Consider the following 27,483-nt stretch of genomic DNA (forward strand, 5'->3'; position numbering starts at 1 on the left):
ATACGAGTTACAGGATGTTTTAAAAGACACACGTTTTCACAATGTTGGTATTCAGTTTTCTGTAATGAATTCATTGACAAATATACTATCACAATGTAACATTCTAAATTAATTACGTCAATATGCCCAAGTAACTACTTTTGCTTGTTAAAGACTCATTTTCATATTTGCAAAGGTTGTAATAAGTTATATAGTAATAGTAAAGTTTTGTTACGCATCAGCAAAATGATAATGGCGGTCTGTTTTTCTTTTCAAGTTTGGTTTCAAGATTGGTCTGGAGCAGACTTGAAAAAATGATTTGAAAATTCAAAAATTCTCGTTTTTCAAGTCTGACTTCAGTTCAAGTTCGCTTCTTGCATTCCGTTCAAGTCAGACTTGAGATTTGAAGTCTGACTTGAAATTTCAAGTCGGGTTCTTGCATTCGGAAGGAATTTTTGCTCTCTCAAGTGGGTAATTCCGTGTCAAAACAACAACAAAATTTCAAAAAAATAACCCACTATCTCTAAATGACTTAATTCTTTCAACAAAGATACTTAACTAGGCTAAAAAGAATTCCACAAAGTTGTTTTAAACAAATCGGAATATTTTAAAAGTTATGCTCGTTTAAAATTCAAAACTTTGTAACATTTTTACTTATCATGCGCCCCTAGCAACGTCCTTAGTAACAAGAAAATGTCAATACATACGTTGTTACCTTAACTATATTATTTCATAATTTGAAATTTTCCACATATTATTAGATGCTAAACCATAAAATTATACTAAGAAATAATAATTTTTTATATTTATTAATAAATCAAAAAGAGTAAACTGGCATTTTTAATAAAATTTAAAAGTAAACAGGCTTACTATAAGAGGAATTACAGAAAAGGTTATGATCTATATATTTCCAAACTTCATATTCTTAAAGTATATATAAATACCTAAAAAAAAAAAAAAAAATTGAGTTGTTTTTCGACTCACTAATCTAAAAAAATTAATTTTTATTTTTGATTGAAAGAATATTGAGAATGAGACAGAAAATTGATAGGTATTTATGTTTAGGCACAACCAGAAAGTAAGAGTTCTTACTTATGTGTAAAACTACAATATGCATATGTAATAAACTCAATTAAAAATACTTAAATATTAAAAACAGGCATTTTCACTCAGAGCTAGTCAAAAATAAGAGGTATTTTCACTTAGGTATAAAAATGCAATATTCATGACATACATGTCTATGAATAGTATTCATGTCCGTAAATAAACTCAATTTTAAATATCAAAACACATTAATTCTTTGAATTCCATGTTTTTATGAATTGACAAATTTATATTCAAATCAGTGAACTTCTTCACATATTCCTTTGTTTTTCTTTGGACTGTAAAATAAAACAAAATTAGGTAATATTTGTTAACAAATGAAAAAATATTGTCATATACATATCATAGACATATGCAAACTGTCAATTCTAAGAAATAATTGATAAAAGGAAGCAAGCAAATGTTTTTTAAGATTCAAGGGCCATGTTGGTGCATAAATTTAAATCCCACATCAACTTTGCACATCACTTTGCATCTCACAATTTTTAAACTTGTAAGTCAAGATAGGGATAGTGTCATCACTGCAGTATTTCATCTTAACTTCATTTTGACATACAGGAATAAATTCATGAAAGTCTCTTGTTCCTGGTATTGTTTTTACATTTTTAAATCGTTCAGATTGTAATAATCTTGTTTCTATCAAACTTTCACTTGAAATATAAATAAAGTTTATACCTTTGATGTTGTTAGTGCAATATGTAAACATATCACGTGAGTTTAATATTTGATTTGTAGAAACTCTCTGCAAACTAGCATTAGCTACAAGCCGTTTAACTGTTCCTCCTATACCATCACAAGGTTGCTTTCCATGGCTGGTTGCAAAGAAAACCCATTTTGCATCTATTCCAAAGTCTGATTTATGCTGACATAGATTAAAAATATTTTTGCAGTTTTTATATTGAGATGAACAGCCATCAGAAAAGTAGATCACATTTACAATGCTGGGTATCTTTTGCTTTAGATTATTGATAATTGATTTTTGTATCTCGTAAACCATTGGTACATCATGATTGTTATCATCTGATATAATGCAATATGAAGTGGATTGCAACACTTGATTTTCTTTATAGTACACAACTACTGGATGAAGTGTGCACTGAAGATTATTCCAATGAAAACCTTGTACTTCATCCTGCACAACAAAACTATAGTTTTCTGCAAAATCTCCTAGAACTATTGCACTATTTGATGGCAGTTCTTCTTTAAGATTTTTTAAATATTTAGATTGGCATTTAGAAATATATGAATGTGCTGTTAGCTTGACTAGTTTTTCCATCACCATATTTACATAATCTGGTATGCTTACAAGCTGTATAACTAAATCTGATCTATCAGTAGTAACCCATTGGTTAAATTCGATAGTATCTTCTTCCTCAAACTGTCCTATTAGTTCGAATAGCTTTTCTTCTAATTTAGATGTATTTTTTGGACATTGTGTACATCGATGTAACATGCATTCTTTGTTTTGCATATCACAAACAATAAATTTATATAGTTCATGGTAATCAATTTTAACGGGTAGGAGAATTAACTTCATGTTTTGATGGTAGATACAAATGCACACAGAATGGGTTCCTGATGAGTTTGGCAAAACACACCATTTAGGTCTTAAAACACAAAACTTGGAAAAACCTAACTTTACATGTGGATATCGAACTTTAAATGAAACAAATAACTCTTTTAAGCTTGATAAAAGTAGTCGCTTTTGCATATGGAGTTTCCAACTAACACTTACAAAATCCTTTTGACCAGGCATCTGGCGAGAGTTTTCATCATCTTCATAAAAATTTTTTACTAAAGTATTTATTTGATCAGGGAGCATTTTACCTCGCTTAGTTTGTGGAACTGCAAGAATTCCTTCCTTCTTTGCTAAAGATCTAGATTTTATTATTAGATACTTTGAAACACCAAAATACTCACTAGCTGCTTCAATTGACCATTCTTGTGGGCACAAAGTCAATATTTGAATTTTGTCCCTAAATGAACAGCATTTTTCAAGTTTATCTTTTATCAAAACTAACATATTTTCGAACTGAACAACTTTTTTTTTTAAATCAAGAATATATTCATTATCAAAAACTTCAACTTCTGTCAATGGAATTTTTAAAGAACTTGATAACTTTTCTTTGAAAACTGTTGTAATAGTTTTAATTTTTTTTTTCCCAATACTCATACGATTCGCAAATGGCTGTCCATGAAGCTTGACTGGTGACACGCCAATTATACTGAGACAATCCGAAAGTTCTTGTCTATTTTTATTTATATCAGCTTCTTGTTGAACGTGAAATACATTTTCTTTATTTATACTTTCATTTGTGTAATCATCAGAAATATCAATGTTATCAGTATTAATTTCAGTGGAAGCTTTTAATTTGACTAAGCAATTTGTACAAATTTTTTGACCAGGTACAATATTGAACCTGTTGTTTAAAGCTATGGTTCTTAACGTGACTACTCTGAGAGATGCTAAATTAAAAAATATAACTTCATAAAATAAAATATGCCTAGTATTAACAAACATAAAGACCTTAAAATTATGACAAAGTAACATTTATAAAAAACTTTATGACAAGCTTTACTAACCTTTGCACGGTCTTTTGTGAACTAACAGTGGATCACAGCATTTATTCTGAAACACAGGGAACTTCTCAAGATAGAACTTTTGATGATGAAAACATAAGTCAATAATCAAATCAGGAGAAACACCAGACCTCAGCGCAACTAAATTTTGCTCATCTGGAGCTAAATCTTTAAAAAATATTATTCCAATGTGGTTTGTATATGTTAACTTGTAACAATTTGATTTTAAAATCAATCCAAGAGAGCATTGTGATGTTCCAGCCATTATCAAAATATTTAATTTCAATATTTTATTTTTCTAAAACCAACATTAAATAAATAATAATTTCTAACATGAGTATTATAATCAAAACTTTATTTTAAAATAAATAAGTGTAATCATAGCTGTTACACTTATTTATTTTCAAAATAAAAATGAATTTCTGGTTTCTTGTCTAACTAATTAAATGGAGCAAATGGTTCTAACATTTGAGTATTATATATAATAATACTTATGTGAGAAATTATAATTTTTTTGTGAGAATTTGTTTTAGTTATAATCTCTCTATGGAGATTATAACCAAAACGGTAAATAAAAATGCAAAAATAAAATTGCAAAAATAAAACAATAATAAAATAGATATGTGCATTAAAAAACAGTGAAATAATTTTTGACTCTTACAGGTATTTATATATAAACTATTATTGTAAAGATTTAAAATGAATAGATCAATACCTTTTCTGCAATTAATCTTAAACTATACATGTTTACTGAAAAATTATTGATAAAAACCCGGTTTTCATCTTAAAGTTTTTATTCAAATATAAGATCTAATAACTTTAAGTAATGATTTTTGACTTCTTTCTTCAAAAGTTTCTATGCCTATTAAATTTTGTAAACATATAGTTAATGTAACTGTGCATACTTTAACATTTAAGTGTTGCTATAGACGTTGCTAAGAGCGCGGAGAATAAAAAAAATGTAAAAAATCTCAAACTTCAAAGACCCATAACTCTCAAAATAATGAAATTGGCTCCAAATTATTTTTGATTATTCCTAACGACGGTATTAAATACATTTGTGCCAAAAATCAAGTATTTCTGAGATGGTGGGTTATCTCGACTTGTTGTTTTGACATGGAATTACCCAAGTCTGGTTTGAAGTCAGACTTGAAAACGGTCTATTTTTAGCGGTTTTCAAGTCTGACTTGAGTTGAAGTTCGCTTTGTGCATTCGCTCAAGTCGCGCTTAAGGTTTGAAGTTCGACTTCAAATTTGAAGTTCGGTTCTTGCATTCCACCCTTAAGGTTTGAAGTTCGACTTCAAATTTGAAGTTCGGTTCTTGCATTCCACCCCAAATATTCTCGTTTTTCAAGTCTGACTTCAGTTCAAGTTCGCTTCTTGCATTCCGTTTAAGTCAGACTTGAGATTTGAAGTCTAACTTGAAATTTCAAGTCGGGTTCTTGCATTCGGAAGGAATTTTTGCTCTCTCAAGTCTGGTTTGAAGTCAGACTTGAAAAAGGTCTATTTTTAGCGGTTTTCAAGTCTGACTTGAGTTGAAGTTCGCTTTGTGCATTCGCTCAAGTCGCACTTAGGGTGGAATGCAAGAACCGAACTTGAGTCAAGTTCGACTTGAAATCTCAAGTTCGACTTTGTCAAGTCAGACTTGAAAAATTGACTTGAGCGAATGCGTAAACGAGACTTGAAAATTTCAAGTTCGTGCTTGAGAAAGTCGAACTTGAAAAATAGTCGAGGCGTTGAATTTAGGGCGTTTATCGGAAAATGCACTTCGCAACCAATAGCGGTAATGGATTTTTTTTACGGGAAAAACCTTTTACTGAAACAAATTCCGTGTAATGATATTTGTATAATATAAGATTAAATAAAAAGTTTATAACAGTAAAAAAAAAAAAAGTTCTTGCTATGTATTTCTCATCAGAAAAATAAATTCATCTTGGCACTTTCAGTTCCAAATCCTAAGTTGTTGGTAAACAACGGTTGGTCATATGTACCACTTAAGTGATCAAGACAATTTCTCTTGATTTCTCCATTTTAACAGATTCCATTTGAATTAAAATACATGGAAATGTTCTAGAAAAAGCAGAATCTTATTTTGACGCTTTTTGGGGATGATACTATACTACAATGTATTTTTATTTATCTTTTTACTAATACTTTAATGAAAATAATGTTTTTTTTTTTAAAAATACTGAGAAAATTACTTTAAACAAAATTAGTTTTCTCAATACTAATACTAGATAATACTATGTGTGTGTATATATATATATATATATATATATATATATATATATATATATATATATATATATATATATATATACCATTTACATATGTAAGTATACCATTTACATATGTAAGTCAACAGAGATCACATATGGAGACAGGTCTTCTGAAATTATTGGGCCACTTATAGAAACAGAAAAGAAAACTTTTAAAAACCATTGATAGCATCTTGCTCATTAACACATGAAAAAGAATAAAGTTTAACGTTAAAAATCTCTTAATAAAAAAAAATACAAAAAAGCAATATAATGAAATTCATGATCTTGATAAAGAACTAATGCAAAAACAAATAGAAATAGATGATATAAAAAAAAACTCTCTCCAGAAAAAGCAACAATACAAACAAAACTTTGTGAAAATTTTAACTGTGAAAATTTTCACAAAGTTTTAAAAAAGCAACACAACAGAATTATTCTATGTGAGGATTATTATTTTCTAACAATATCAGATCCAAATTGTTTTTGGAATGTTTTAATTTATCACTTTATTTTTTATTGAAATTGTTTTTTTCATATATAATACTATTTTGAAATATAAAATGTAATTCTTTTGAAATAATATGTATTATAAATATTTGAAAATAATGTTTTTGTTATTAGACCCTTTATCCATTATCAGACACAAATTTTTTTAAAAAAAAATAAGTCTGAAATTTGACTTTTGCTTTGTTTCTGCAAAAATATCTTTAGTGAATGCTTTAGCACCACATTCTTCATTGCTATTTTGTATTTCTTTGCCTCCACAATAATCATTTTGTAGAAGGGCAATGTTGTGAAACGCAAAACAGGATATTATTATAGCTATGGAATTTTGCAGTTTTGTTCCTAAGGGAATGTTAATGCAAGGGATTGTTTTTTTTTGATATACCAAAACAATATTCAACAACAACATTCAACATGTGTGTACTTCTCAAGCTGTAATTGTATCTGATTTCATTTTCATTTTTGGGTTAGAAAAAGGTGTCATTAAATATTGTTTATAAGGATAGCCAGAATCACCTGAAACATGAACATGTTGGCGAGCTTCTAAAACTTCTTTAATAGCTGAGTTAGCAAAAACAATCGAATCCTGAACAATTCCAGGCCATTGAACACAAGCAGATAAAATTTCATTTGAAGCACCTGCAATGACCTGGCAATTCAAAGAAAAAAACCCCTTTCTGTTTCGATATATTTCTGGGTTTTCTCCACCAGGGTTTATTATAGGAATATGTGTTCCATCAATTGCTCCTATACATCCTGGGAATCTTTGAATTTGGTAAAATCTAAACAATGGTTGACAAATATAAATATTTTTGTTATCAAAGAAAATTTTAAAGTTTGTATGAAATAGCAAAATGCAAATATCCATGAAAACTTATAATCACCTTTGTTGAATTATCAAAGAATCAGCTTCTGTTGGAAACTTTATATACTGATATCTTTTGTTGGCAATTTGAATTGAAATGTTTTTAACTACTCGACAAACAGTTGACTGATTAACTTTCAGCTCCTCCAAATCTCCTATTACTCTCTAAAAGAGTGTACTTAATTAGATCAAATCATACAAATTTAAATGTGAAGTACTTTATTTATTGTTACTTGAGTATATGATTACTTTATTTGTTGTTATAAAATGGTGTTATTTAAAAACATAATACAAAATCTACAATAAGAATACAATAAGAATACAATACAATAAAAAAGTACCATTGTCTAATACCATTTCTTGAATATCTACTCACTTGGAATGAACCAGTAGCATAAAACCGAAATGCAATAGCCAGTTGTTGTACAGATGAAAGAGGGCACCCTCGATTGCTAACATTGTTGTTAATAATGTCATTAGCCAATATTAAAAAGGTTTCTTTGGAAAATCTGTAGCGCCTTTTAAATTCTATATCATTATAAACTTCTAAAGGATTGGCTCTGTCAATAATAAACCTTGGAATGAGATTTGGCATATTTCTTCTTCTTCTTCTTCTTCTTCTAAAATTCAGCTCATACCGATTCATTTTTGAACGTTTTAAAACAATTTTTTTTTAATACTTCATATTATAACTACTTCTTCTCGTGAATTCTCTTTTACTCCTTTTACATGTATCACTTCTTTGTATAACTGCAACTGTTTATTACTAAATGGAATTTACTTTTATACTGTATCACAAAAACGTGCCTTAATCAACAGCTTTTATAATGCTAGGAAGTTCGACATTTCAAAAAGCTAATAAACATTTCTAATGGCATCAAAATATGACATGTTGGATCATTACATACGAGTTACAGGATGTTTTAAAAGACACACGTTTTCACAATGTTGGTATTCAGTTTTCTGTAATGAATTCATTGACAAATATACTTTCACAATGTAACCTTCTAAATTAATTACGTCAATATGCCCAAGTAACTACTTTTGCTTGTTAAAGACTCATTTTCATATTTGCAAAGGTTGTAATAAGTTATATAGTAATAGTAAAGTTTTGTTACGCATCAGCAAAATGATAATGGCGGTCTGTTTTTCTTTTCAAGTTTGGTTTCAAGATTGGTCTGGAGCAGACTTGAAAAAATGACTTGAAAATTCAAAAATTCTCGTTTTTCAAGTCTGACTTCAGTTCAAGTTCGCTTCTTGCATTCCGTTTAAGTCAGACTTGAGATTTGAAGTCTGACTTGAAATTTCAAGTCGGGTTCTTGCATTCGGAAGGAATTTTTGCTCTCTCAAGTCTGGTTTGAAGTCAGACTTGAAAACGGTCTATTTTTAGCGGTTTTCAAGTCTGACTTGAGTTGAAGTTCGCTTTGTGCATTCGCTCAAGTCGCGCTTAAGGTTTGAAGTTCGACTTCAAATTTGAAGTTCGGTTCTTGCATTCCACCCCAAAAATTCCTTCCGAATGCAAGAACCCGACTTGAAATTTCAAGTCAGACTTCAAATCTCAAGTCTGACTTAAACGGAATGCAAGAAGCGAACTTGAACTGAAGTCAGACTTGAAAAACGAGAATTTTTGAATTTTCAAGTCATTTTTTCAAGTCTGCTCCAGACCAATCTTGAAACCAAACTTGAAAAGAAAAACAGACCGCCATTATCATTTTGCTGATGCGTAACAAAACTTTACTATTACTATATAACTTATTACAACCTTTGCAAATATGAAAATGAGTCTTTAACAAGCAAAAGTAGTTACTTGGGCATATTGACGTAATTAATTTAGAAGGTTACATTGTGAAAGTATATTTGTCAATGAATTCATTACAGAAAACTGAATACCAACATTGTGAAAACGTGTGTCTTTTAAAACATCCTGTAACTCGTATGTAATGATCCAACATGTCATATTTTGATGCCATTAGAAATGTTTATTAGCTTTTTGAAATGTCGAACTTCCTAGCATTATAAAAGCTGTTGATTAAGGCACGTTTTTGTGATACAGTATAAAAGTAAATTCCATTTAGTAATAAACAGTTGCAGTTATACAAAGAAGTGATACATGTAAAAGGAGTAAAAGAGAATTCACGAGAAGAAGTAGTTATAATATGAAGTATTAAAAAAAAAATTGTTTTAAAACGTTCAAAAATGAATCGGTATGAGCTGAATTTTAGAAGAAGAAGAAGAAGAAGAAGAAGAAATATGCCAAATCTCATTCCAAGGTTTATTATTGACAGAGCCAATCCTTTAGAAGTTTATAATGATATAGAATTTAAAAGGCGCTACAGATTTTCCAAAGAAACCTTTTTAATATTGGCTAATGACATTATTAACAACAATGTTAGCAATCGAGGGTGCCCTCTTTCATCTGTACAACAACTGGCTATTGCATTTCGGTTTTATGCTACTGGTTCATTCCAAGTGAGTAGATATTCAAGAAATGGTATTAGACAATGGTACCTTTTTATTGTATTGTGATCTTATTGTATTCTTATTGTAGATTTTGTATTATGTTTTTAAATAACACCATTTTATAACAACAAATAAAGTAATCATATACTCAAGTAACAATAAATAAAGTACTTCACATTTAAATTTGTATGATTTGATCTAATTAAGTACACTCTTTTAGAGAGTAATAGGAGATTTGGAGGAGCTGAAAGTTAATCAGTCAACTGTTTGTCGAGTAGTTAAAAACATTTCAATTCAAATTGCCAACAAAAGATATCAGTATATAAAGTTTCCAACAGAAGCTGATTCTTTGATAATTCAACAAAGGTGATTATAAGTTTTCATGGATATTTGCATTTTGCTATTTCATACAAACTTTAAAATTTTCTTTGATAACGAAAATATTTATATTTGTCAACCATTGTTTAGATTTTACCAAATTCAAAGATTCCCAGGATGTATAGGAGCAATTGATGGAACACATATTCCTATAATAAACCCTGGTGGAGAAAACCCAGAAATATATCGAAACAGAAAGGGGTTTTTTTCTTTGAATTGCCAGGTCATTGCAGGTCCTTCAAAAGAAATTTTATCTGCTTGTGTTCAATGGCCTGGAAGTGTTCATGATTCACGAGTTTTTTCCAACTCAGCTATTAAAGAAGTTTTAGAAGCTCGCCAACATGTTCATGTTATAGGTGATTCTGGCTATCCTTGTAAACAATATTTAATGACACCTTTTTCAAACCCAAAAAATGAAAATGAAATCCAATACAATTACAGTTTGAGAAGTACACCTATGGCAGTTGAATGTTGTTTTGGTATATTAAAAAAACGATTTCCTTGTCTTAGCATTCCCTTACGAACTAAATTACAAAATTCCATAGCCATAATTGTATCCTGTTTTGTGCTTCACAACATTGCCCTTCTAGAAAATGATCATTGGGAAGACAATGAAATACAAAATAGCAATGAAGAAGATGGCGCTGAAGCATTTACAAGAGATATTTATGGAGAAGCAAAAAGAAATCAAATTGTGGACCAATTTTTTTAAAAAATCTTTTTTGTGTGTCTGATTATAGATAAAAGTTATATTTGCATATTATTTCAAAAAAAAAAAAATACATTTCAAATTAGTACTATATATCAAAAAACAATTTCACTAAGAAATAAAATAATAATTTAAAACATAAAATAAAAAACACTAGATCTGATGTCGTTTGAAAATAATTTTCCTCAATTAGAATAATTCTGTTGTGTTTTTTTTAATACTTATAACTGTGACAATTTTTTTTGGTAAATTTCCATTTTAATTTCATGTTCTTTTAGTTTGTATTGTTGCTTTTGCTGGAGTAAGTTTATTTTTATGTTAGCTATTTCTATTTGTTTTTGCATTAGTTCTTTATCAAGTTCATGAATTTCATTATATTGCTTTTTTTCGATTTTTTTAGAGAGAGATATCTTTTTTAATGTTGAGCATTGTTCTTTTTCATGTGTTAATGAACCAGATGCAATCAAAGGCTCAGTAAAAGTTTTCTTTTCTGTTTCTATGATTGGCCCAATAGTATCAGAAGTCCTGTCTCCATATGTGATCTCCATTGACTCGTTCAGAATACCTATATAAATAAATAATATATTTAAATGATGAAAAATGTGTGCATATATATATATATATATATATGTATATGTCTATATATGTGTGTGTGTGTGTGTGTGTGTATATATATACATACATATATATATATATATATATATATATATATATATATATATATATATATATATATATATATATATATATATATATATAGTTTTAGCTTTGAGAAAACCAAGTTTGTTTAAAATAATTAGTTTTGTCAGTATTTGTAAAAAACCTTAATTTTCATTAAAATTTAAGAAAAAAGATAAAATTGAAAAATAAAATATGAAATTAAAAAAATAAATAAATATATAGTATTAAAAAGAAATAAAATTAAAAAATAAAATAAAATTACATTGCAGTATAGCATCATCCCCAAATGGTGTCAAAATAGGATTCAATGATTTTGGTGGTAATATCTGCAGAACGCTTTCAATTTCCTGTGACGGAACAGGAGTTTGACTAGGACCTCCGCCAGTTTTGTTTAGCTCTTTTCTTTCACTAAAATCCAAAGAATTGGTTAGAAAAACCCCATATTATTAACTTTAAAGTAATATCGACAAGAAAACATGTTGTAAAAGTCTGACAGAGAGAAGTCCAGCACTGTATAAACTTTACTGGTAACCATACAGTTTGGACAAGAAAATCATTGTCCCACAATTCATATTTTAATAACATTTTTCGATATAAATAACGTTTGCTAAATGTACACAAGACTTCTTTTAGATGTCTAAAACATGTCTTATGTTTACTGGGTGCTTGCCTATAAAAATAATCTTTGTTTTTTTTTTCTTTATTTGGTACTTACAAATCAACAAATTGTTTTGCTTTTTGCTTTAAGTTCATCCAGCATTTCTTTAGTTCTTTTTGATCTCTTTTAACTCCGATGTCTTGGCTGTTGAATAATTGCGTTATTTCTTCCCACAAAGATTTTTTTTTTAAGGGAGACATTATCCGTTTTCTTTTCTTCGATGTCTTTGTAGTCTTTGATTATATTGATCAAAAGTGATTTTTCTTGCTGACTGAAAATTCGTCTTTTAGAATTCATTTTACAAATATTTACAAAGTAAGCAAAAAGTCTATAGTGGATATGCATTTTGAAATTTTTGTTCTTTTATATGATGAGCAATTCCGATCATAAATATTTACGACAAAATTTTCATTTTGATAAAAGGAAACAGAATAGGCAGTAAACAAAAAAACAGACTATAATAACACATTTATTTGTTATCTTTTCCTTTTCACTGCTTTAAAGTTGTAAAAGTGTCATGATTAACTAAACTAATACCTGTAGTTAAATTGTAATTTATATTGTCATATAATTTATATATTGATCGTATATTATACAAATATCATTAAACGAATTTGTTTCAGTAAAAGGTTTTTCCCGTACAAAAAATCCATTGCCCCTATTGGTTGCGAAGTGCATATTCCGATAAGCGCCCAGAATTCAACGCCTCGGCTATTTTTCAAGTTCGACTTTCTCAAGCACGAACTTGAAATTTTCAAGTCTCGTTTACGCATTCGCTCAAGTCAATTTTTCAAGTCTGACTTGACAAAGTCGAACTTGAGATTTCAAGTCGAACTTGACTCAAGTTCGGTTCTTGCATTCCACCCTTGCTCTCTCAAATCTGGTTTGAAGTCAGACTTGAAAACGGTCTATTTTTAGCGGTTTTCAAGTCTGACTTGAGTTGAAGTTCGCTTTGTGCATTCGCTCAAGTCGCGCTTAAGGTTTGAAGTTCGACTTCAAATTTGAAGTTCGGTTCTTGCATTCCACCCTTAATTAACCGGTAAAACTTTTATTTTTTGTGGTTTGTATTATGATTTGATTTAATATACACGGCAGTTTCAAATTGATACTTTTTGGAACTTTATTCTGAGCATGCGCAGTCAACAACTTCAAAACATGAAAAAATGAGTAGGTACAAACGGCGGGGCGGGGCGGATCATTCAAGTGACACGGCACTTTTAATAGTTTAATTTCTGCTAACGAATTCAACCTGAACAAACATACTGCTAAATTTTTTTATGATGACTTTTTAGTAAATGGCTGTGCCTATTTTGATAGGTAGCATAAAGCACCTTAAAATAGAGGTTATTGCAAATCTTATCGCCAAGAGCAATAATGAAGATAGAACAACTACACTCAACAATCCGGCGCTACTGCAGTTTCTCCCCCCCCTTTTTTTATGATTGATTATGATAGAGAATTTTATGCTGATTCAGAAAAATATAAAAACATGGACCTGAAAATCAACGGAAAGTACTCTAATTCGAAGTCAAAGTTGTAAAAAATCACACTAAAATCCCTAATATTCGCCATTTTGAGAGTAAAAAGTGAATAATGTTTTAACCGGACGTGGACAACATGGTTTTTACGTTGAAAAGTCGTTAAAGTACGTTTATCTTGCGCAATTTGCGCAAGTTAAACCTGCAGTATTTAAACCAGCGGTTATTGCAATCAAAATTTAATTATGATTTATGTTATATATAGTACGTATTAACAACGATGAATTTGTAGGCTAAATGCCTGACTTAGAAATTGATTTTAACTGTTTTTTTTAACTAACTTAGAAACTGCCAGCAGGTAATACGAGTGGTAAATATTAAAAACTGTCCAACTTCACCCTCCCTAACCTAAGTTCTTTGAAAAAATGTTTTAAACAAATTTGTGGCTATGAAAATAGCCGTTTTTTTGGTTTACTAGAGCATAAATTGTAAATGCAAGTAATGTTCTCTATGCACACAATAAGAATCATGCTGATCACACAGGATATGTTGTTGCAACTTGGTCCCAAAAATGAAAAAAACGATGTTCGTTAAACCTTTGTGCCCACATAAATTCTGATAGGTAGTCTCCAATCATCTCGCGATTACTTGAACCCATCATAGATTTAAATTTCGCTTTAGCTCTAGACCACATAGCTTCCACGTGATTTGTGGTCACTCCGGTCTGCGGATCTACGAAGTTGTAGGAGTGGTTAACTGTGCCGTGTTGATATAAAGGCCCCTGCAAACCATTATAAGCTGCCCACATATCGCTCCAGATAGTAGTGCCAGGAAGGATCCACTGTTGAATAATTGGAAGCAATGTTGCAGCATCGCGATTTTGCACTGGAATTAAGAAACCTTTCTTGGTTGCAGGTTCGTAACCTCCAAATATCCACTGCTGCGGAATTATGCGACCAACGTGGTTCTTTCTTTTACAAAAAACGGATTCATCAATTTCAACAATGCACCCAGGCCCGCCTATTGGGTCAGGGTTATTGATGAAATATTCAACGCAAGTGTCTCTGCAATATTGATTCCAATCAACAATGGTGTGATCAGATTCAATGCTGAGTTCTTGCCTGATATCGTTTAATGAGAACCCTCGACTTTTACCTGCGCCTCTACTCCAAACGTATGTCAAGCCTAAAACCTGCCATAAATGCAAATGCGATTTCTCGAAGAAACTGCCTTTTCTAATACTAATAGTTCTTTTACAGCGCTTAACGGGACATCTCCAAATTACTAAATCGATCGTGCTGTTTTTTACTTGCTGTGTGCACGGAACGCCACATACACTACAGTTCATGCTTTCGGCCAGTAAACCATGAGTTCTGCACCAGCGAATAGTACCTTCTAAGTTATACTTAAATCTTGCTCCAATTTCTGTTAGAGAAAGAGAATCAAATTCGTTCATTATCGGTCTTCGAAGAGCCATGTTGCTTAGTACTTTATCACTCTTTGAAAGTGTTAATTTTATGTCGGTATTTGCGTATTATATATATATATATATATTAAAACAGGGGTTATATAAAAATGTAAATAAAAAAAACAACTTTCAAAGAAGAAGTTTACAGTTTTAAATAAATTTTTTTTAAATTAACAAATTTTGTTGCTTAATTTTTTCCTAATAGAAAAATTTTCAAAATTTAATTCTTAAAGGGTTTTCAAATTTAAAGTTTTAAAAATACAACCCTTACGCCGTCTTAACCATTTTATGATACGATCATTATTTACCGATTTGTCTACATTCTCACGTTCTAAATTCGATCTTTCTTTGAAATTTTCAATTGATTCAATTTCATTGTAACATTTTAAAATGCTGATAAAAACCAGGTCCATTTATTGCGCAAAGCAACGGTAATTAATTTTCGTTAACAATCTTGAAAAATGGCGAATATTAGGGATTTTAGTGTGATTTTTTACAACTTTGACTTCGAATTAGAGTACTTTCCGTTGATTTTCAGGTCCATGTTTTTATATTTTTCTGAATCAGCATAAAATTCTCTATCATAATCAATCATAAAAAAAGGGGGGGGGGAGAAACTGCAGTAGCGCCCAACAATCCTAAGGCAGGCGAAGTTTATGTCATACAAGTGAATCATGAAAAAGGTTAGGCAGCAATATTTCAGTGCACTTGTATAGTATTTGTATTTTTAAAATATATTTGTATACTAAAATAGTATAATGTAGTAAATAGCATAGTTTTTGGATTATACTAGTAAAAATCAATTACGATGCCTAAAGTAAAGTTAGACTTTAAAGAAGTTATACCTGTAATCTACAATGTAGACTGTAGCCTACATGTAGTCTACAGGACTGTATATAGCTTTGTTTCTTTTAATATGTTTAAAGTAAAATCTAACATTACTTAGGCATAGTTTATCCTTTACTTAAGGCTATGCTATAGTAAAGCAAGATATCTTATTAATAAATATGTAAGGACTTCTAAATGTCATTTAATATTATATTGAATATTTTCAAGATGTCATTTAATATGCAACATTTTTTTGAAGCTAAAAATTGTCTTTCCTATTATAATTTATTTGAAGATTTATTTATTATTGTAAAATGGCTCCATAACAAACTTACATGCTTGTGTCTATTTTATATTATGTCAGTGTAAGTCATGCTATAGAAAATAATCTGTAGGTTTTTAAATGACCTTTTTTATACATGCTGTTTAAAAGTATCTGTGTTATGATTTTAAAATGTGAGCACCAATGTGCTTTCATTGTACTTGCCTGAAAACAATCATAAATTATAACAATATAGTAACTGCTATATTATTAAAAATATTATTATAATTTAGTAGTAGTATATAAAATGTGTATTATTATTATAATTATAATTATAATTTATTAGTAGTATATATAATTTAGTAGTAGTATATAAAATATGATTTAGTAGTAGTATATAAAGTGAGTTTCTAATTCACTCGCTGTTAACACATAGCTATGTGTTAACAGCGAGTGAATTAGAATCTCACTTTGACAACTCACTTTTGATAATATAGGTATATATTAATAAAAAGAATAAAAAATTTAAACAAAAACTACTTAGAAGACTTAAGACCAAAAGTAATTTTTGTTTAAATTTTTTATACTTTTTTTTAGTATTAAAAATTTTTATTACTATTAAAACTCATTAAGTTAATTTTTTTAATGCTAAATATTTGTCTAATTTGTTCTTGAAACTGTTTACATTTGTTGGCAATGTTGGGGTGTTAGCCAGGAATATATTTTATGATAAACAGAAATATATCTATAATCCCGGTTCGAAGCCCTCATGTAACCCAAACTTCTAGCCCTAAAATGGGTGAGACATATTTTCAAAGTTATAACTTTTCAAAACTTTTTTATAAAATTAAACTTATAATTTTGCAATGAAAATGAAATTATAATATTTTTTCTTTTTTTGATAGAGAATTATCTCTAACTCAGATAAGACTAAATTTTTTTCTGGGAAACCTTATCGCAAAAATCTAGATCTTCCTATATTTATGAACAGTAATGTACTGAATGAGTCATCTACCCTTTGACTTCTAGGATCAAATCTTACTTCTGATCTTAACCATCTGCTAAGGTTGTATCTCTTTACCATGCTTGCTACTTTATTACTCCTGATTCTATTCTTTATCTCTGTAAATCTCTATTAGTTATAGTACCAAAAAAACATAGAACTTACATCAATGAGGACCTCAAAGGTATTATTAATTAGTATGATTAGTCAACAAAAAGTTCAATAACATTGTTGGTTTATCAATAAACGCAGATTAATTACTACCTAGGTAGCAATAAATTTATGTTTATTGCTGATAATAAAGTTAGATTAAGGTATTAGTTAACTTTATTATCAATCTTAATTAATATATTGTCAATATCATTATTCAATTTATTTTAGATATTATTACATATATGTTCAACATAAATATTATTTATTAATATGTTATCATTCTAACTATATTATCAATCTAAATTTATTACTATATCAATCTTAATCATTCTACTAATACATCAAACTTTGCCATGTTTAAATTGACTATTTGCTTGCTTAATCGTTTATCTTAAAATAAATAACTTTTATGACAAATCCCCTGATGTTACTATGTAGCTTAACATGAGTGCAGTTTTTGCCCTCATGCTATGCACATTTTGTGACATAAGGGCAGATTCGTAAGATGAGAACATTCTGTGTAACTTAATATTGTTACGCAGGCAAAATATTGTAACATGAGGGCAAAATTTGTAGCGCCAGAGCTAGGCAAATCGTAAAATGAAGCCAACTAAGATTACTACTACTACTATACTACTACTACTATACTACTACTACTATACTACTACTACTACTACTACTACTACTACTACTACTACTACTACTACCACTACCACTACCACTACTACTACTAAAAAAAAAAAAAAGAGGTGTTGAATTTTGGAAACTTTAAACCCATTGGGAATTCTACAGTATACTCGGTGCCATTTGGCTAATGATTAGGCTAGCTAACACCCTGAATATGTTCCATAAATTTTCTGTTTTGTTTATAAGGAATTTGTACCTTGGTATAAACTTGGTTTGTTCTCAGCTGTATTTTTTATTATTACCTCTGCATGTTTTGAACTTTGTTTGTTTGCTTATATTTTTGCTCTTTTTACTCAACAATTTTGGTTGTCCTGATTACTGTCACTTAATTTATATGATGTGAAGTTGTTCTCCATGTATAAAGCAATTTCAATAATTCCAGCAATTTCCACCTTTTTGCCTGCCATATCTATTTTTATTTTATACTGTGGAACCTACTAACTATACAATTGATGAGTTGTTAAATCATGCTCTTTTTAGTTCACACAAAAGTTTAAATTCTCCTTATTTGTTACCAAGTGATGTTGCATGTAAATATTGTGGTTGTTTATTGTATATGCAATGTATATGTGTGTGTATATATAAATATATATTATTATTATTATTATTATTTTTTTTTTTTAGACGATTGGCGGGCAGATGGGTATAGGTGGAAGCAAAATGGTTCCAGTAAAATTCCTCGGGCTTTGCCACTTTACACAAAGATCCATTTTGTCACAGTTAAACCAACAGGAATTTCAAATGATTTCCAGAAGTTTGTGTACTGTGACCTGAGTCGGACAGATCTTGTTGTTATCCATTACATCGGTAACCACAACCTTGCAGTTTTAGTTCCTCATGGTAAATATATCTTACATTTTGATAATGGTTTTTGTTTTTCTTTTAAAAGTTTTACGTAAAATTGCTACTAAATAAAACCTACTTTAAATAAAATCTTTTAATAATATATTTAATTAAAATTCATGTTGTGTAGCCCCCTCTCTTTTTCATTCCAAACTTTGCTTTGAGTTTTTTTTACACTGTCAAGTAACATTTTGTTTTTAAGCAATAAACATTCACTCTGGCCGATGACAACAGTAGGCGGATTACCTGATGTAAATCGGCGGATCACGTTTTTTTTTTGTAGAACAGTCATTAAACTTTACAGAGTTTCACCAACTCTTCACATAAATAAGTGATAAAGCGTTAGAAGAAAAGTTAAATACAACTGAGAAAAGATGTAAACGCGAAGACTCGTAAATGATAAAGCGATAATAAGAAAAGTTAAAAACAACGATCAGAAAAGATACCCACAAGATGACTCGTCCACTCTTCACATCAATAAATGATAAAGCAAAAAGAATTAAGTTAAAAACAACAACCGAGAAAAGACGTAAACATGAAGACTCATCAACCTGCCATATAAATAAATGAAAAGATATCGCAACAGGAAAACAAGCAAAAACTATAAAAGCTCAAAAAAAAGAAAGAATCTAGGAAGTTGGAGTTTTTGTTAGAAGAAGAGATTTAAAGAGGATTTTAAGAGAAAAGAATTTTTAAGAGATTTAAAGAGGATTTTTAAAAAGAAAAAGAATTTTGTGATAAGAAGAGTATTTTGATGAATAAGCAGTTTAATAAGCAGTTGAATAAAAGAATTTCAAGTAAGATTTTGTTTTTAAGCAATAAACATTCACTCTGGCCGATGACAACAGTAGGCGGATCACCTGATATAAATCGGCAGATCACGTTTTTTTTTTGTAGAACAATCATTTAACTTTACAGAATTTCATTTAAACAATAAAAATATTAGGCGAATCACTTGATATAAGTTGGCGGATCACCTTGTTTTTTTGTAAAACAATCATTAAAATTGAAGGAGTTTGATTCAAATAACCAAAATATTAGGCGGATCACTTGATATAAATTGGCGGATCACCTTGTTTTTTTGTAAAACAATCAATAAAATTAAAGGAGTTTGATTCAAATAATCAAAATATTAGGCGGATCACCTTTTTTTTTTGTAAAACAATCATTAAAATTAAAGGAGTTTGATTCAAATAATCAAAATATTAGGCGGATCACTTGATATAAATTGGCGGATCACTTGATATAAGTTGGCGGATCACCTTGTTTTTTTGTAAAACAATCATTAAAATTAAAGGAGTTTGATTCAAATAATCAAAATATTAGGCGGATCACTTGATATAAGTTGGCGGATCACCTTGTTTTATTTGTAAAACAATCATTAAAATTAAAGGAGTTCGATTCAAACAATTATAATATTAGGCGGATCACTTGATATAAATTGGCGGATCACTTGATACAAATTGGCGGATCACGTTGTTTTTTGAGTTCATAAAATTTATAAAATATTATAAACTTATATACTTTTTTTTGTCGTTTAATAAAATTGTAATATGCAAATTCCTTCTAAGTATTATATCGTTAGTGAATTTAAACTATATCTGAATCGTTTTTTTTTAATGAAATATAACTCGCTTTAGTAACGTTTAAATGATCCGCCCCGCCGTTTGTACCGTTTAAATGATCCGCCCCGCTGATCCGCTCCGCCCCGCCGTTTGTACCTACTCTGAAAAAATATCTTGTTTTTTCAATAATTTTTTTCTGAAGCTCAACTATTCTAACTTGTTTTTTTTTATGTTTGATATTTCAAATTTCTTCTAAACCGTAGCGAATTTTTTCAGAGTTGACCGATATAACCTCCTATTATAAGTTTTATTGTTGCAATTAAGATTTTCAACAAAAGCTTTTAAATCAAACGGTAAAATATTTTTCTTGAAATAATCAGTTTTTTAATCAGCTATATTATAATGAAACGAATTTTCTGTAGCTGAAAGTAAGATTATTTTTTTTCTTCATTTTATTCTCCTTCTTTTAAAGTTAATTCTGAAGACCGGTTTTTTTTTTTTTTGCACTTTTTTTATTCATCTTACATAACTGCTATATTTAGGTATTTTGTAAACATGGACCATTCAACCAAGTTAAATCTTATTTGTCGAATATGTGGAGAAGCTATAATGAAAGACTCAGTTGATGTGAATAAATATTCTGAAAGAATTGAGAATTCATATTATATAAACACTAGCATTGACAATAAAAAAGTTCACCCACAAAAAATGTGTAGGAGATGCTATACCATTTTGAGGAACGTTGAAAAAGGTTCAAGCACCAGTGTTAAAGCAATCAACTGGCCATTACCATGCACAGACAAATGTTTTTGTTTCCCCAAAATTTCTGGGAGGAAAGTTAAAAAATTAAAACCTGGTCGAGCATGTATCATGGAACAAAATCAAAAGAGATGGACCAGACCAATCATAAATAGCTTAATGGTAATATACCAATACCAACAATTTGTTTAAATGTAATTGATATTGATCCTGTATCAAATCCACATTTAAAATTATGTATATGTAAGTCATGCAACAACATCATGTACAAGCCACTAATACTAAAAGGCTGTCAACAATCGTTTTGCTCAGTGTGTTTGTTTAAGGAGATTGAAGGAAAGTTGGAAACAGAAGCAATACTCTTTATTTGTGAACAACATATTCCGTTAAATACGATTTTTAATTCTGTTAATGTAATACAAATGATAGAGCACATTCTTTTAGGTTGCTAGTTAACTCTAAATCAAACTCTTTTGCCTTTCTTTCCGGAGGACCAAGGGTAGGTGCATTTTAAGTATTATGGCAGAAAAAAAAAGTATATTGTCTTGTTGTAATTGTTAAAATAGAATTTCATTTCAATTCTTACTTTCTAGCCTTTGCACTTTACTTCCAATCGTGCACTGGAAACACTTTATGCAGATTTTCAAAAATTTATTCAAAAAGGTCAAATACCAAAATTAGCAAAGTATTGTAACAATGTCATTGACTCACCACTTTTCGATATTCCTTTGACACAAGTATTACATTTTTCTACTATATTACATTTTTATTTATTTATATCATTTATTCATATATTTTTTATTAATTTATTGAATTTAGATGTGCATTCCGTCCCTGCATATCTCATTGGGAATTTATCTTAAATTTTTTAATATGCTGGAAGATGCCTGTCATCTCATAGATGTTAAAATTGCAGCAAAAATGTGTGAAAAAAATCAAACTGCAAACAACAGAAATTTTAATGAATGTATTGCACTTCAGTTAAAAATATATGAAGGAGAAAAGGTTATTGCTGAATATTGTGAAAAAATAACACTAATTCATGAAGCCATGGCAATTCAAGTTCTGTGTTCTCCTGAAAATAAAAAAAAGCTCTATGAAATTTGTCAGCTCAGAGTAATTCATTTTATGGAGAAGAAAAATGCTAAGGTATAATGAGTTGATATTTTAAATAATTTAATAAAATATTTCATGCTTTTATGTGTATGTAGCATTAATCAATTTAAGAGCAATTGGCCCTTTGATATATGTGTGTATATATATATATATATATATATATATATATATATATATATATATATATATATATATATATATATATATATATATATATATATATATATATATTTGAAAAATCTCTTGGCCACTTGTGAATAAACTTGACCAAGTTCTATGTGGTATTAATGTTCAAAGACAAGCTTATCATGGAAAATGTTTTATTGGGAACCATGTTCATAAAATGTTGCAGGTTTTTTCATCTATATTTCTGCATACTTTTAAACATGAATTTTATAAATATCTTCTCAAATACATAAGTTCATAAATACATAAAGGTTCTTAAACATTAATTTTGTAAATGTGCCCTAAAATGATCTTTGTTCATTAGATAAACAGTGTCCTAGATCTTTGCAATTCAATACCTATGATAGTAAGCGATCTTGGATTTATTGATACAGATGTTCATAATGAGGCAATGGTTTTGAGTGAAAAATTTGTCATTTTGTTCTGCAAATATGCAACATGCTACAACTTTATGAATTCAAGTGAAATCATTAATAGTAATCCATTATCAGAATTATGTGAAATTACATTTTTTAAAAATTTATTGTCTTGCATTACAGTCCCCTTATTAAAATTTACTCTCATTTAAATTACACTTGTAAGGGTTATCGTAGTTATTCTTTTCTTTATTTTCTTTATTTTCTACGTTCTTTTATTTACTTTTTTGGAATTAGAAAGAGCCATTGAAGAATTAATGAGTTACTTTCGTAAAACTTGAGCTAACGAGTCCATTACGCCAAAAATGCATTTGTTGGAGAGTCATTGTGTTGATTTTATAAGAAATTGGGGTTTGGGTCTCGATATTTACGGAGAGCAAGGTATAGAAAGCATGCATGTTGAGTTTAATAGTATGAACAGCACCTTTTGCCATATGAAAGGAGCGCAGCGACTAAAAAGTAATCTGTCTGAACATTACATCAAAAACTCACCAGAAGCATTGAAAATCAGACCAACCATTAAAAAAAGAAAAGCTTTGTGAAGTTTTTTAGATGAATTGTGTAAACAGTGTATAACATTACAACTTAATTTCAATTTTTTTTGTAAGAATTTTTTATGATATATTATATATTGTATATTTCCAAATAAAATAAATAAAAATAGTTCATATTTGAATTTCAATGGTTGGTATTAGAACAGCAACGAATATTTTATTTTTCTAATTCATTATATTTCAGTTTTTATTCTTTACGTTTTACTTAACATCTTGTTCAGTACCTATAACAAAATGGAAATTTTAGGGAAAAAACGTATTTCTTCTTAACGAAAAAAATTCTAAAAATATATAGAAAAAAACAAAAACCGGTTCTTCAAAATTTGACAAACTCTTTAAATACCTTAACTCGTTCTCTTAAACACTCCAGACTTTCTCAAAAAATTTATTAAAGTACTTATTTATGAAGAATTACTGACTTCCCTAAACTTCATACCAAAAAAATAGGTAAAGTTCTAGATCTTGTAAAAGTTTGACAAATTCTTTTGTGTAATATTTTTCTCTCTTGAAAGCAAGTAATAATAAACACTTATTAAAAAAAAGAAATTTTAACATGCCATTGCTATAAAAAGATATGGGCAATTCCACGGCGGAAACTGAAAAAGTAGTCAAATTTTAAACTCTTTTTTGTCAGTTTTTAACATATGAATATTGATGTAGACACATGAAAGTTTATTTAAAATATACCTTTAGTTCTAAAATAAATGTATTTAAGTCATTTTTATGGCTCCGAAAGTTACGGTTTTTCTCATTGATGCATGTTAAAAAAGTACCACTGTAAAATGTTATTTTACCCATGATTTTTTTTGTATATTCCGAAATATTTTAAAGTGATAATGGAGCTAAGATGTTCAATTTCTTGTTGGTCAGATTTTTTTCTTTAAAAGATAAATATATTTCAAAAAAATAATAAAATAACTTTTGCAATTTTCATGTAACGTAAGTTAACAAAAACATGATCAAGTTCTGTTTTTTCGAAAATTTAATTTGAAAACTTAAATTTTGTAATATTATATGTGAAAGAATATTAAATCTTATATTTATACATTAAGATTTTTGAATAACGATGCTTAGTTAAGGCACATTTTCATTTTGAATTTGTGTAACGTAAGTTAAAACTACATTTATTTCCAAAAGTTTTAGCGCTTTTTTCGTAAAGTTTTTTAACATAAAAAAAACGATTTTCATCGCAACTCCCAAGGGGTTTGAAAAAAACAAAAAATTTTTAAAGTTACGGTTGTTTATAAAGACGAAAACTATTTTACATCGCAATTCCCTAAAGGTTTTTTTTTTTTATTCTTTATACGCCAATAAGTTTTGATTAATTAAAAGTTATTCAAGCAAAACTTAGCAAAATTTGCTTTGCATTTTAAAATGGCTAAAAGTTCTAAACAGAGAGTTAAAACTTATCAAGCTGCTTATCGCCAGCGTGATTCCGAACGGAAAAAAAATATGAATGCTGATCACCAAAAAGCTCATCGTCAACGAATAAAACAAGATCCGGAAAAAAAAATGAAAGAAAGAGAAAAAATAAAGGAAAGAGTCCGAAAGTATCGAATCAAAAAGAAAGATTCTGCAAAAACAGTTAATTTTTCTACCATTATGAGTGTTCAAACAAAAGGGAAATTGCTCAAGAAAGTCCAGAAATCATTGCCCAAAGATCCCGCACAACGTTACGAAGTCCTAGCCACATTGCTGAATGGATCATTCAACAAAGAAACTACTCTTCCATTAAATAGCGTGAATAATCCAGCTTTAACTGAAGTAGAAATAAAAGTAAAAAGGTTCTACTGCGAAGATGACATTAGTCGACTGTCTCCAAATGTTAGGGACTTTGTATCAGTAATTGAAAATGGAAAGAAGATTAAGATCCAAGTTCGTCACCTTCTTTTAACCATGAAAGAAGCGTACCAACTTTTTAAACATGATCACTTAGATATCAAGATTGGATTAAGCAGGTTTTGTGAATTACGACCAGTAAACGTTCGATCTATCGCAAATTTGCCTCATAATGTATGCGTTTGTACTTACCACGAAAATATGCGATTTGCTTTGGATTCCTTGTTGAAAGTTGATCGTTTACTGTTGTCTAACATTAAAATTGGGAAAGATATGTCTCAAAACTTTGTTTGTAAGGACTCATTAAACGATTGTTTCTACAACAAATGCAACAAATGCAAAGATCTAAAGTTTTTCCAGCAATTCCTGGCCACCATTGAACCCATTAACTTTGAAACAAGTTGGTACCAATGGCAGAAACCAAATGAAAAGCGTTACGCTGTAATCGAAAAAGTTAAAAAGTTTGGAAGTGGTAAAGAATTGATTGCTCACATTATGAGTATGAGAGAAAAATTCACAACTCATGCCAATATCAAGGGTAACCAATCTAAATGTTTTAAACTAAGCATTACTAAATCCATGAATCCATCATTGAATGTTGCTACTATTCAGGTTGACTATGCAGAAAATTTTAAGTGTTTTAGTCAGAATGAGCCTCAAGCAGCACACTATGGCCAAAATCAAATTTCTCTTTTAACTGCAGCTATTTGGCAAAAAAATCTTAAAACTTTCACCATTGCATCTGACTCTCTGGATCACACAAAGACCTCCTTAATTGCAAATTTGGATAAGTTATTGGAGTTTATTTCATTTAATACCCAAGAAATTCACATTTTTAGCGGTAATGCTACATCGCAGTTTAAAAATAAAGTCGTGATGAGCGCAATAATGCACTTTGAAAAGAAATTTAACAGAATAATATTTTGGCATTTTTTTGCAGCAATGCACGGCAAAGGAGTTGTCGATGGCGTTGGGGCTACTGTAAAGCGTTTGGCAACCAACAGAGTAAAGTCTGGAAAAATTGAAATCCAATCAGCTAATGATTTTGTGAATGCTATTTAAGACATAAATGTCAAAGTTCTATATTTGTCAGAGGAAGAAAAGTCAGCGCGAAATTGTGCACTCAAACTATCTCAAATTATCCAGCAAGCCAAAAAAGTGAAAGATATCTCTAAATCCCACTACTTTTATGTCGGTAAGAGCCAGATCATAGCGGAAAAAACTTCACCGTGACGTATTTAGTATTTAAAACAAATAAAAAGATGCAACCATTTGTATTTTAAATTATATTCTTATTCACTTTATAATTTTGTTTTCCTAAAACAAATGGTTTGTAAATGGAATTAAGGGGGCGTCCTTAAAGTATGTCACCCAATATTTGTCAATTTTAACCCTTGCCTCCTGTCACAAACGATCAGATATACATGCACCCCTCTCTCATTAAAAGTATGTCGCATATTTCAGCACACACCCCCCCCCCCCCAAAAAAAAAAAAAGATAATAATAATAATAATAATAACACAAAACAACCAACAGCAAGCAAACCTTTTTTCACGTTATTGAAACTAAATGAAATTAAATATTTTGATTCCATCCACTTTGGTGTTTTCAAAGTTGTTCGAGCAGTTTTAGCGTCAAAATCTTTTTAAAAAATTTTAATGTACTCTCGCCAGCCGAATAAACAAGAGGGGACGTTTATTAATTCTTTAATTTTTTTCCGAATCCTCGGAGCTTATTAGGACCCCCCCCCACCACCCCCCCCCCGTTTAATAATTTTGAAGTAATATAAAATATTTTCTTATTTTTTTACTTTGAGAAAAAGTTTCTCTCAATATTAGATGAAAATATGAGCAACCAACCAATAAAAATATTTTAAGCTTTTTAAAACTTTGACCTTCCCGTTTTATTAAACGTTATTATTAAAGTTTATTAGATTTTAGAAAAGTTTCCGACCCTCCTGTTTATTAAGACCCCCACCCCCTCCCGTTTATTCAGCAGGGGAGAGTAAATAGTTAGCAGCATTTTAAAAAATTAAGCGGGCACATAAAAATTATAAGCGTAAGTAAAATTTTCGAATAACTGTAACATTTTCTTATTTGAATAACTCAATAAAAATTAATAAAGTTGTCATACCAAATGTAATTTTTT

The 27,483-nt window shown here is 29.5% G+C and overlaps 4 protein-coding genes across 4 annotated transcripts; 1 reads left to right on the forward strand and 3 right to left on the reverse strand.

Moving 5' to 3' along the window:
• Positions 1 to 1,278: 1,278 nt before the first annotated feature.
• On the reverse strand, positions 1,279 to 4,060 carry LOC149893175 (uncharacterized). Its single transcript, XM_090076852.1, has 2 exons — positions 3,667 to 4,060; positions 1,279 to 3,549 (listed from the first exon to the last, which is right to left on the reverse strand). Exons 1-2 carry the CDS (start codon positions 3,926 to 3,928, stop codon positions 1,535 to 1,537), a joined length of 2,277 nt encoding a protein of 758 aa, XP_089932978.1. The 5' UTR covers positions 3,929 to 4,060; the 3' UTR covers positions 1,279 to 1,534.
• Positions 4,061 to 11,060: 7,000 nt separating this feature from the next.
• On the reverse strand, positions 11,061 to 13,021 carry LOC149893176 (myb/SANT-like DNA-binding domain-containing protein 3). The gene is made up of 3 exons (XM_090076870.1): positions 12,236 to 13,021; positions 11,783 to 11,928; positions 11,061 to 11,404 (listed from the first exon to the last, which is right to left on the reverse strand). The coding sequence occupies exons 1-3, from the start codon at positions 12,376 to 12,378 to the stop codon at positions 11,061 to 11,063; spliced, it is 633 nt and encodes a 210-aa protein (XP_089932996.1). The 5' UTR covers positions 12,379 to 13,021.
• A 1,170-nt stretch (positions 13,022 to 14,191) lies between these two features.
• Positions 14,192 to 15,133, reverse strand: LOC149893177 (uncharacterized). The gene has a single exon (XM_090092784.1). It carries the CDS (start codon positions 15,131 to 15,133, stop codon positions 14,192 to 14,194), a length of 942 nt encoding a protein of 313 aa, XP_089948910.1.
• Positions 15,134 to 15,148: 15 nt separating this feature from the next.
• On the forward strand, positions 15,149 to 23,475 carry LOC149893178 (uncharacterized). The gene is made up of 8 exons (XM_090092901.1): positions 15,149 to 15,807; positions 18,682 to 18,897; positions 19,103 to 20,893; positions 21,008 to 21,668; positions 21,716 to 21,723; positions 21,818 to 21,961; positions 22,044 to 22,373; positions 22,831 to 23,475. The coding sequence occupies exons 4-8, from the start codon at positions 21,488 to 21,490 to the stop codon at positions 23,092 to 23,094; spliced, it is 927 nt and encodes a 308-aa protein (XP_089949027.1). The 5' UTR covers positions 15,149 to 15,807; positions 18,682 to 18,897; positions 19,103 to 20,893; positions 21,008 to 21,487; the 3' UTR covers positions 23,095 to 23,475.
• Positions 23,476 to 27,483: the final 4,008 nt, after the last annotated feature.

Source organism: Hydra viridissima, unplaced genomic scaffold (genome assembly GCF_058129835.1).
Source record: "Hydra viridissima isolate aposymbiotic clone 2 unplaced genomic scaffold, HvirCarnegie_v1 scaffold_1, whole genome shotgun sequence".
Taxonomy (NCBI): domain Eukaryota; kingdom Metazoa; phylum Cnidaria; class Hydrozoa; order Anthoathecata; family Hydridae; genus Hydra; species Hydra viridissima.